Here is a 10950-nt window from a genome sequence, read left to right as displayed (position 1 = left end):
TGACCAGCGCAAGCAGTTTTGGACAGAAGTTACGCGGGAGCTGTCCCAAGAGTGGTCATTGGTGTCCGGAATTTCCGACAGTGGAGCTTCCAGGAACGTGGATTCGGACTCATGGTTCTCAATCCAGGTCCATCCACAGACCAGTACGCCAACTCCAAATTCTGGGAAGTCCTTCTTGCCGTCGCTGAATACATCCGAAGACCAGCAGCGTACAGACGGCGACGACGATGCCAACAAAATGCGCGTCCGCAAAATACGCGTCTTTCCGACCACGGCACAGAAGGAAACTCTGAGGCAGTGGTTCGGGGCCCAGCGCTACATATATAACAAATGTGTAATGCTGATACGAGGCGGCATGAAACCGTCGCAGAAAGAACTGCGTGCCGTTCTACTGAACAGCAAAACGAATACATTGAATGAAACAGAGAAGTGGTTGGACGAATATGCGTACGATTTGAAGGATGAGGCGATTAGGGACTTCATGAAGAATTATAAGAGTAACATGGCAAAATATAAGAACGCTAAGAAGCCATTTACTTTGAAGTTCAGGTCGAAAATGGCTCAAACTCAGAGCCTCAGTGTGTTGAAGAAGAAATGGAATTCTAAGTTTGGTTTTTATTCATCTATCTTCTCGCCATCGAATATGGCTGCTGCAGAGCAACTGCCCAAGACTTTGGAGACAGATTCAAGGCTCTTGAGGACACGATTGGGTCACTACTTTCTCATAGTCCCCAGGCGAGCCAAGAAAGACAAGGGAAATGGCGCGACACTGGGCAATTTTGTGTTTATAGATCCCGGTGTCCGTACCTTTTTGACGGGCTACGACTCCAACGAGAACGTAGTAGAGATGGGGAAAGTTGCTGTCGTGAGGGTTTCAAAGCTGCTGCATCGCCGGCGAAAGTTGCAAAGTCGGCTGGCAGCTCTTCGCGACCACAAGAAACGCCAAAACCTTCGCAGGGCATATATCCGGCTGGGTGAGAGGATCGATCGCCTGGTCGAGGACATGCACAAGAAGGCAGCGGCGTTTCTGTGTTCCAATTACGACCGTGTGTTTCTCCCGAAGCTCAATTTCCACACGTGCCGGAAGCTCAACAGGAAGTCCAAGGCATGTATGGCCACCCTTGGCCACTGTGCGTTCTTTGGTCGAACTGTCATGAAGGCAGAGCTGTTTGAGCAAACGCAAGTGGTGGAAGTTGAGGAGGAGTGGACCTCCAAGACCTGCTCCTGTTGTGGGTGGGTGAATCACAAATTGGGGCGATCCAAGGTGTTTGAGTGCAAGAGGTGCACTTCGATCTTTGACCGCGATTTCAACGCATGCAAAAACATCATGTTGAAGTACTTTACTGAGCAGAAGAAGGTCAACGCGGACCAAATCTATCCTTAGCTAGTTTCCATGTCCTTAATAACAGTGCTGTCAGAGGCAAACTGACCTCCAAATGCTGTAGCTCCAAATGTTGATATGGCCAGTTGCTGTTGAATTAAAGAGAATGTGTAGACCGCGGGTGTGAAGATGTGGCAGTACGGCATCAGGCTGGTAGCGAATTAAGTAGAGGACTCGGCGATTATCGGCCCTCTTTAATCGACCCTCATCCGAGCCTAAACCAAAAACGACCACACAACCAACAAGGCGAAAACGCACAAGAACAGGGTTCGGCGAATTGCTTGGCTACGGCTTGCGTTTGTTCTCTGGCAGGGCTGCAGATCGGACTGGAATGTACTGGCCAATTATTATCTGCGGCTACACCATGCAGATGACCGTTGTGCCTTTGTTGGCATTGGCCAAGGACTGGCGACTCGTCGCATTACTGAGTATCCTCGAGCGAGTGGGCAAAGCCACGCGTAACCCACCGCGCGACGCTATGCTCTCCCACGCTGCTAAGCAGATGGGCTATGGTTGGACATTTGGAGTGCACGAGGCGCTAGACCAATTCGGAGCCCTTTGTGGGCCGCTATTTGTCGCGTTGTCCCTGACGGTTGGACATCAAAACTATCAGCTCGCATTCGCTGCACTGGCAGTTCCGGCCGCCATCATGCTCTCCCTATTGACTCTTGCCCGGACGTTGTACCCACGTCCAAGGGATCTAGAGGGCGATCTTGCATCAGTCCAGGCTCACAGTCTGCCTCGATCGTAACCCGGCCTGCTTATTGTAAATATTGCTGTATCGATTGTCCAGCCCAAAAGAGTTATTACACAGAATAGGTAACGACTGATGCTTTTATTTTAGTCTTCTGAAAATTTGACCTCAATATTCTAGCGGTGTCTACACACCTACACTGGGCATGGCCATGCAGCATCTAGTGTACGAAGCTCCGCACACGTTTCCGACGATCTCAGCTTGCTGCATCAGTTCTGACTCTAAATCTTATGGAACGGGTGATCAGCCAAAACAGCAATCAATGTTCTACGATGGTGCGTTTGATGTAAATGAGTAAATTGGAGCTTGCATAATGATTATCACTACACGATGTGATAGTCTCGCAAATTCGCCGCTGATGGTAGTAAACTAAAATAGAACTGGAGAGGGGAAACAGGATAGGATTAAATTTCAACAGGGGTTCTGCAAGGAACCACGAGACTGAAACCAATCCAGAAAACTATGATTAGCAATGAGTGTTGGTTTAACGAAGGAAGTCGACACTAGCAATGCCCACCTATATATGATATGACGAGCATATCAATAGCTTTCTACCTTTCTGGGGTTTCTTACAAAATCGAGCCAACCGGTCCTTAGCGATTCGAATATTGTAGACCGGGCAGGTCAAAATAAATCACAGACCGAACCGGTTTTTGAAACCGGTTTCTGGTTCGACCTATCGCAAGCCCCTCTTCGGTCCCGATCCCTAGATGCCGGTACGGTCTCAGCCGCACAAAACGCGACGTGGATTAGCGCCTATGCACTCCTTGTCGCATTACCTTCATCCTTACGACATCTCCTACTTCACAAATCTTTCAACAGCAACGCAATGGTCGATTTTTCCGTCATCGTTCCAGCGTATCACGAGCACGCTAACATCCGTCCCCTGACAACCCGTCTATTTGCAGCACTAGATGAGCCAAAGAATGCGGAACTCATCTTCGTGGACGACAACAGTCAAGACGGGTCGGTCGAGGAGGTCGAGAAACTCAAGGCGGAAGGGTACAATGTCGATATTATTGTGCGTACGAAAGAGCGAGGTTTGAGTTCTGCCGTTATCAGAGGGTTTATGGATGCACAGGGGAAGTATTTGGTATGCATGGATGCGGATCTTCAGGTGCGTTCTAAGTTGGAATACACGTTTGAGAAGGATGACTGACTGGTGTAGCATCCGCCAGAACGTGTGCCGGCTTTTTTTCATGCGTTAAAGTCGAATGCGTTTGTGCTGGGAACGAGATATTCGCCAGAGGTGTCAATGGATAAAGATTGGCCGTTGATCAGACGTGTTATTTCTGCCGGTGCGCGAATGCTAGCGCGACCACTCACGACGGTCAGTGATCCTATGAGCGGATTTTTTGGAATACAAAAGGATTACGTAGGTACATTTGTGTTGTTGCATGGCTGGGCGGAATTTAATGAATATAGGTTCTCAAAGCGAAGAATGTGAACGCGCAAGGATTCAAGATTGCGCTCGACCTTCTTATCAAAACCGAAATCCCAACCACCTCCATAGCGGAAGTCCCATTTTCGTTCGGGGTACGAACCGTGGGTGAATCGAAGCTGACGGGCAAGGTGATGGTATACTACCTCGACCAATTGAAGGAATTGTACTTTTATAAGTTTGGTGCAGTCACGTGTGTGCTGGTTTTGTTACTGTTGGCAGTGCTTGCCGTATTGTCACTTGTGTATTTGGTGTCCCTTGTACTATAATTTGTGTATTATAATACTCTAGTGGGCAATTTGCAAATCAATCAATCCATTAATTAGAACAAGATGTCTACGACAAGGGGAAGACTACAGAAAATTTACAACCGCTGATAACGCCGTGTCCTCCTGAATATATATAATATACATTTTTCATGAAGCGAATACAGTACTAGATAGGGGAGAGCTGGTGGTCGTCGTCCACATCTGAGGGATCGTCTTCGATGTCTTGCTCATATTCGTTCATATGCTGTTGCTCCAAATCGGGCGGAACCACACCGCCTAGCTCTGCAATCCGCTGGACAAGATTTCGATGCTCTTCAAGCTCACTTTTCAAAAATGCAAGAGCTAAGATGGACTGATTAGCACTCTTATACAAAAGTCAACATCACTCAAGAGTCAACAGAGCGTACTTTTCTGCAGAACGATGGCCTCGCTGCGTCCCTGACTGCGAGTAAGACCAGGCACAACTTCAGTAAGTCGATCAAAGCCCTCGCGAATTGCCTGCCGCCGCTTCTGCTCTGAAGCAATATGATTAGCTTTCTTTTCTTCGAGAGTGAGCAGCTCGCCGGGGGGTTTCTGGCTTTTCGGCACAGGCGTGACAGAGAGGGCCCAACGCGCACGTTTGACAGGCGGCGCAGTCGATGGGGAGGGATCTTGTAGTTGCGCGCCTTCGGGCTTTACCATGGTGACAATGGGGACATGACCACTCACAGGCAAGCGTTTGGGATTGATGTGTTGTTGTCGGAGGTCAGTCTGATTTGCGGCAAAGAGCAGCGACACGAATTGTGGGCGGGGAGCCCGTTCATGTGACGGCGGCGTGCGGCTGCGGTACAAGCCCACTCCCTAAGGGTCTCCAAAGCCAGCCCTGCTCTTATTAGTACTGAATAAAATTGGCACTAGACTGCCGATGTAGACTGGAATTACAACTGACTAGGTTGCAAGGCGCTGTCGCGACTCGATACACGAAGATTCGCAATTCATTGAGAACTGTTCTAGGCTCATAGCAAAAACAGCGGTGTGACTGGCGCAAGTCTTGATTACAGTGGCACACGGAGCCGCCAAGAAGGAATTGCCTCATACATGTCAGATAACGCACTAACATTACCATAATCAGTTCATATAATTAAAAGTAATGTAGCTGCCGGTAGATTTTCGAGACAGTTTCTGGCTGGTTCAACTTTCACTAACGAGACTGTAGTAGCACTCACTAATCAGACAGCTCGAAGTGACCTAACGGCGGAAGTAAGGGGCAGGCACTAACCTGCATCCCTGCATTCAACAGGCTCCCCACTCCGACCACTTCACCTAGACGACCCAACCTTTTTTGATATGCGCCCTGCAATGCATACAGCGATTCTGTGTGATCAGCTGTTTTTTCACGATCCGTAATGTGATGAGTACAGTGCCGTCATTCTTCACGGCGTAGGTCCCTAGGGACATTGACATCCCATTTGTTGGATAGCCACCTGAAAGACCAGCGACTGTCCATGGGCTTGCTGTTACTTGCATAGTGCGGTGGATGGCGGTAGGCGTGCCCGCCGGATCCCCAGTTAATAAGTTTTCCTCTTTTGGCAATGACCACAGCCAACACAAAAGCTCTGTGAAAACAACTGCAGAACAACGAAATGGACCCAACTAATTATAGATAAGCAGATCATGGTAATTGTCTGCGCCGTGGTCGTCATTTAGTGCAAAAGATGGCAGTATATACCATGATATCTGCGCGCGCTCTCTCGGCTGGTCTCATCGAATTTTTTATCTGGGCATCTGCACCTCCCGGAGCTTGGACCGCAGCCACAACCGCTGTCCGTATATATAAATGTATACCACCCACTCTCCGCTCTACTCTGCCCTATACATACTAATCGTTCAAGTGGGCATTCATATCACATACCGCAATGGTCGGCTTGTTCCGTAAGTTCAGGTCAAAGGCCAAGACCTCCAAAGAGGCAACGACAGTTCCTCCCAAGTCCCTTCGGGCTCACCATGCCCGTCAGCCTACCATTTCCACTATTCCTCCTCCATCGCGACAAGAAGTTCCCTCCTCTCCGTCTGCAAGCACTTACACACGAAGCTCGTCCTCCACGACTACGTCCTCCCACTCTGCAGTCTCTGCGGGCTCGGATGCATCCACGAGTGCCACATCAGTCGCATCATCTGCTGTCCACAGGCGTCCTACCTTCAAGGACATCAAGATCCATCTTACGCCTGAGGATGCTGTAGCCGTCAAAGAGTCATGGAAAGAGTGAGCCTGCCGCCCTGTTCCTGATAGAGATGAGAATCAGCTCTAACGTCTGTCCAGAACCATCGGCCTGTCGCCGGCAAACACTGTGGCTGCCAGTTCCGGTTCGCCAGCAAGTTTGTTCTGCAATCAGTTCTATCAGAATCTATTTGCTGTTCGTCCAGATCTCGAGTTCATGTTCCCCGACATCGGTCGGCAATCTGCGGCTATCTCTGGCTTGTTCCAGGCTGCGCTGGCCATGCTCGAGAGTATCGACGCGCTCGATGAGATTCTGCTGCGGATGGGACGCCGCCACACTTTCGTCATTGGCATCGAACCCGAGCACGTAAGTTAGGATGCTTGTTTTGGTTGCTCTAGTATCGCGATATGCCTCGGTATCCAGCAGGCTGCGTGAGAGGAACAACTTTGCGTTTATTGAAGCCTTGACTGATTTATGTATAGTTCGAGCTTCTGGGCGTAGTGTTCATTCAGACCATGCGGGATCGGTTGGGGGAGGTAGGTTCAGAAATTTCGTCTCATTCCTTAACGTCACTAAATGCAGCCTAGCGCTTTACACCGCAAATAGAGACCAGTTGGGTCAAGATTGTAAGGATAATCTCATATTGCGTTTTCGACCTTGGCAGCAAAATATCTAATATGTGAAATAACAGTACTCGTACCTGGCCAGCAAGATGATTGCGGCAGGGATTGACGACGCGGAGCCGTCAACGCTGGTCCCTCCTGCCCCAGCGGAGGGTGTACCTACGCCAGCACCAGCACCAGCCCCAGCGAAGAGGACTTCGAAAGTCCCAGACCAGAGGACCTTAGTCCGCCACCAAGTCCCAGGCAGAACAGAACAACCGGTTAATAGCAACCGCACAGGTAGAAGTTCATGTACTATAATGTAATTGTATTTTGTCAAACGTCTTATGTTATTGCTTGTGCCGGCGCTATCGGTTAAAAATGGTGGTGTGCTCTTGCTTGATTATTTTGTGCTCGTTCGGTATAGATTTAGTGGAATTTATGTCTCTCTGACTGTGTATATAATAATATATTCAAATAATGTAGCTTCAATCCAGTGGATGACTACTGGTGCATATCTATAAATGGATATTTTACCAGGGCAAGGTAAGCGAGAAGTGCACGAGCTGTTTTGAAATTAGCTCAAAGCCCCTGGACAATGCGGCGCCTCTGAATGGTGTCTACGAATAGTAAATCCCAAAGTAATTTCAATGCACTGTCTACTGGTAGTCACAAAGTTGCCGCAAATGAATATACTGACACACTGTCGATGAGGCCGTTTGGACCCGAGGGGCCGGGGGCCCTGTGCAGCCGCGTCGGCACTCGTGTGCATCAATATGCCCACAAGGTCTGTCTCCTTCTCTCCTTTCCCGTCCCGAAAATTGTCGGACCTTATGACTGCCCTCTGCAGACCGGGACTCCACTACTACGCACATTTTCAATCGATGACATGAATGTATTAAGTATTCGTGACAACTCGGCGGACAAGAGCCAGCTCCTCTTGGTGAGTTCAGGGCTGATGATGACCTTGGTGAGCTTGTCTAACGTCTGCTCATTACCAGGACCTTCTCAAGAATTCATTTGTCTCGTATGTCTTTCAACTCGGCTCTAGCTGGCGTCACTAACATAAAATACAGTGCAAAATTTACTGGCAAAGCAGTATGGGTCGGTCTGCTGACTTCGTTCGGATCCGCAGCAGTTGTGTTTGCTCTCTTTTGCATCCTGCGGCCGCGAAACACAGTCATCTACGCCCCCAAGACGCGTCTGAGCAGGGCGTCGGATTCGGCGTCGATTATGTCAACTATATCGCCTCCCCAACTGCAGTCTGGGATTTTTGGATGGATGCGTCAGATCAACACCATTTCCGAACACCAGCTCATGGATATAATGGGACTTGACATGGTTGTTTATCTCAAGTTCATGCACATGTGCACATATATTTTCCTTTGCATGTCTTTTTTAGGCATTACAGTTGCCATTCCCATAAATGTCGCATTTTCACTGCGTGCCCCGGACGCGTCGACGGCATCAGCGTCGGATGCGTTCTTACTGATGACGCCGACGTTGGTGTCGGGGAAGCCTATGATCGCCCACGTGGTGTTGGCGTATGTCTTTGACGGCATTGTGTGCTTCTTTCTGTGGCGGACGTATGGCCAGGTGTTGCATCTTCGCCGACGTTTTTTGGCTTCCACGGAGTACCGGCAGTCATTGTACGCTAGGTCAGTCCTGGTCACCGAGATTGCGAAGAAACATCGGTCAAATAGCGGCCTAGCTACGATCTTAATGTCTGCAAAGGAGTCGCGCAAGGTCGACCAGGTGTCTATCGGCAGGAATGTCACTGGCCTCGGCAGCTTGGTTGCAAAACGCGAGAAATTCGTGCTAAAGTTGGAAACAATTTTAGCAAAGTATCTGAAGAATCCTGACAATATCCCCATGTCTCGACCAATGTGTTATCCGGACAAGAGTGATCGAAACCCGTCGGCCGGGAAGGTCGATGCAATTGATTATCTGATCCGGCGTATTCAAGATATGGAAGCAAAAATAGTGTCGGCGCGAAGGAATATCGATAGTCGGAAGGAGATGCCGTATGGTTTTGCGTCGTATTCCACGATTACAGACGCACATATGGTTGCCCGAGCGAATGTGTCCAACACTGTCCTTGGATCCGCGCGAATACATCCCGCCCCGCCAAGAGAAGATATTCTGTGGGATAACATCGAACTAACACGTCCTGAGCGTCTTCAGAAGCAACATACCGGAAACCTATTATTTTTCATTCTATGCGTTTCGTGGATCGTGCCTAACGCGTTTATTGGCACATTCTTGTCTCAAATTTCACGAATCGGTGTGGTGAGTCTGTTCCTAGTACTTGCTGCGATACTTGACCTGACGAATTTAGCTCTGGGACTCGTTTGGAGCATACATGGATAAGCATCCAAGCTTGTTCTCATTTATCCAAGGTTTCATATCTCCCGCTGTCACTTCAGCAATTTTCCTTATTCTTCCAGTTATCATGCGTCGCATGTCCGCCTGGCAAGGTGCCTTGACCAAATCTCACAGAGAACGAAACACCCTTCACAAGTTATATATATTTTTCATATTTAATAATCTGTTTATTTTCACAATATTCGGTGTGGCCTGGTCGGCAGTTACACAACTGATTGAACTGTCGCAGTCCGGAACGTCGTTGAGTGCAAAGGAAATATTCAACACCCTTGATCTCGGGAAGCAGGTCTCTAACTCAATCATTGGAGTGTCATCTTTCTGGGTCATGTACATTATTCGTGTCAATTTTGGTTCGGTCCTGGATCTAATTCAAGTGTCTGGTCTTATTGTCCGTTCGTTTGCCCGCAAGTTCCTCGCACCTACTCCGAGACAAATGATTCGGTGGACTGCTCCTCCTGCTTTTGAGTATGCCGCGTACTATAATTGGCTATTGTTTTACGTCACTATCGCCCTTTCTTTCACGACTATTCAGCCTCTTGTGCTCCTTGTCACAGCATTTTACTTCATTCTCGACTCGTTCTTGAAGCGGTATTCTTTTCTCTACGTATTCATCACAAAGGTCGAAAGCGGCGGCGCTTTCTGGCCTGATTTGTTCAACCGCGTGCTATTTGCCTGTTCGCTGGGTAACCTAGTCATGCTTCTCGTCACATGGACGCAAGGCGGCTGGCAGGTTGCTGTGGGTATGATACCACTTTTCCCCGCCGTTCTGGCATTCAAGATATTTTGCTCGCAAACATTCGATAGAGCGCTGAAATACGACATGATGGACGCGCAGGTTGATGAGTTGCAGACGTGGCGCACCGGCAAGACAGCCAATGATAACGACTTGCGCGTCGAATTTGGAAATCCATCATTGTATAGACGGCTGATCGTGCCGATGGTCAAGCAGACAGCTGAGCCGTTCTTATCGGATATTTACCGCGGGAGATCGTTTGGTGAGGAATACACTAGCACGCGAATGACGATTGCAGACGGTGCATTTGAGATTGTGGATGACACTCAGCTTGATATTGTCAAATTCGCAGGAGATCCAAATTTCGAACCATCCGACAAGCCTGATGCATCCGCTGTAGTGAAATCCGAGCACGAGCCCGAGCATCGGCCGTTGGAAGCCATTCATCCGAATTTGTTTGCAGCGCGAAAGCCGAATCAGGCTCGAGTAGACTCGTTGCCGGTGTCTGAGAGCATCCTGGCTCAGGGCCCGTTCAGGACGCCCGGTATACGGAATTTGGCGTTCCCGACAGAATACGAGCCGACAAATTATGACATGCCCCCTGAGTTCTCGTCACATGGATCTGCCACTGACTCCGTTCGTACCCCTGCAGACGACCATACGTACACGAATCCGTACGAGACAGCCGAAGATGACCGCGTTCTTGGCAGTTCATTTCCGACAACTGCCGGAAACGTGGAGATAGGAACAACAGACTGGGCAAGACGTTCGACACGTGGTATGCGAGGAGACACGGATGAGCATGAGCACCGATTGCTAAGATAATGGGCGGTGCATCCGCCACGTGCAGTTAAACATAGATATGTATATAAATCTTTGGACTTGGGTTGTTGGGATTTCCTTAGCAGATGGTTCATATTTCTGCATTCAATTGTTGTAGCAAGTCAGCATGCTAATATTTAGAATTTTACATTGCCTATACAAGACGATGCGACTATCAGCTGGGTCATTGTGCAGTTGGTTTCGGGTTATAACGTAGCGCCTTTTGTGATGGCATCCTCCGCGACCCACTAGTGGAGGACCTGAGCCCAGTTATAAGTTAAACGAAAACAGAGGTGGTCATTCACCTAGCGCCAACAAGCCTTAAAGTAGGTCAGCGAAGTCCGTACCCTAACCGCGGATGAGAG

At 49.0% G+C, this 10950-nt stretch overlaps 6 protein-coding genes across 6 annotated transcripts; 5 read left to right on the top strand and 1 right to left on the bottom strand.

The window, feature by feature from the left end:
• Positions 1-283: 283 nt before the first annotated feature.
• Positions 284-660, top strand: V1508DRAFT_421496 (uncharacterized protein; the record flags this gene model as incomplete). The annotated part of the gene is given in 2 exon segments (XM_066940889.1): positions 284-564; positions 581-660. A coding segment is annotated over 1 exon segment (187 nt), but the record flags the coding sequence as incomplete, so codon positions are not given.
• An 888-nt stretch (positions 661-1548) lies between these two features.
• V1508DRAFT_201074 (uncharacterized protein) lies at positions 1549-2211 on the top strand. The gene has a single exon (XM_066936200.1). It carries the CDS (start codon positions 1713-1715, stop codon positions 2130-2132), a length of 420 nt encoding a protein of 139 aa, XP_066794562.1. The 5' UTR covers positions 1549-1712; the 3' UTR covers positions 2133-2211.
• Positions 2212-2848: 637 nt separating this feature from the next.
• Positions 2849-4002, top strand: V1508DRAFT_421487 (nucleotide-diphospho-sugar transferase). The gene is made up of 3 exons (XM_066940888.1): positions 2849-3252; positions 3304-3510; positions 3561-4002. The coding sequence occupies exons 1-3, from the start codon at positions 2965-2967 to the stop codon at positions 3843-3845; spliced, it is 780 nt and encodes a 259-aa protein (XP_066794561.1). The 5' UTR covers positions 2849-2964; the 3' UTR covers positions 3846-4002.
• Positions 4003-4011: 9 nt separating this feature from the next.
• On the bottom strand, positions 4012-4526 carry V1508DRAFT_357591 (uncharacterized protein; the record flags this gene model as incomplete). Its single annotated transcript, XM_066937033.1, has 2 exons — positions 4012-4187; positions 4253-4526. 2 exons carry the CDS (start codon positions 4524-4526, stop codon positions 4012-4014), a joined length of 450 nt encoding a protein of 149 aa, XP_066794560.1.
• A 747-nt stretch (positions 4527-5273) lies between these two features.
• On the top strand, positions 5274-7134 carry V1508DRAFT_389327 (globin-like protein). The gene is made up of 5 exons (XM_066937887.1): positions 5274-6087; positions 6145-6409; positions 6526-6579; positions 6631-6669; positions 6735-7134. Exons 1-5 carry the CDS (start codon positions 5741-5743, stop codon positions 6969-6971), a joined length of 942 nt encoding a protein of 313 aa, XP_066794559.1. The 5' UTR covers positions 5274-5740; the 3' UTR covers positions 6972-7134.
• A 250-nt stretch (positions 7135-7384) lies between these two features.
• Positions 7385-10742, top strand: V1508DRAFT_373591 (uncharacterized protein). Its single transcript, XM_066937540.1, has 4 exons — positions 7385-7588; positions 7647-7672; positions 7722-8934; positions 8984-10742. The coding sequence occupies exons 1-4, from the start codon at positions 7535-7537 to the stop codon at positions 10586-10588; spliced, it is 2898 nt and encodes a 965-aa protein (XP_066794558.1). The 5' UTR covers positions 7385-7534; the 3' UTR covers positions 10589-10742.
• Positions 10743-10950: the final 208 nt, after the last annotated feature.

Source organism: Lipomyces doorenjongii (genome assembly GCF_038497915.1).
Source record: "Lipomyces doorenjongii strain NRRL Y-27504 unplaced genomic scaffold V1508scaffold_43, whole genome shotgun sequence".
Lineage (NCBI taxonomy): Eukaryota > Fungi > Ascomycota > Lipomycetes > Lipomycetales > Lipomycetaceae > Lipomyces > Lipomyces doorenjongii.
Note: the sequence above shows the minus strand (reverse complement) of the source record. Positions and strands in the feature narration are given on the sequence as shown.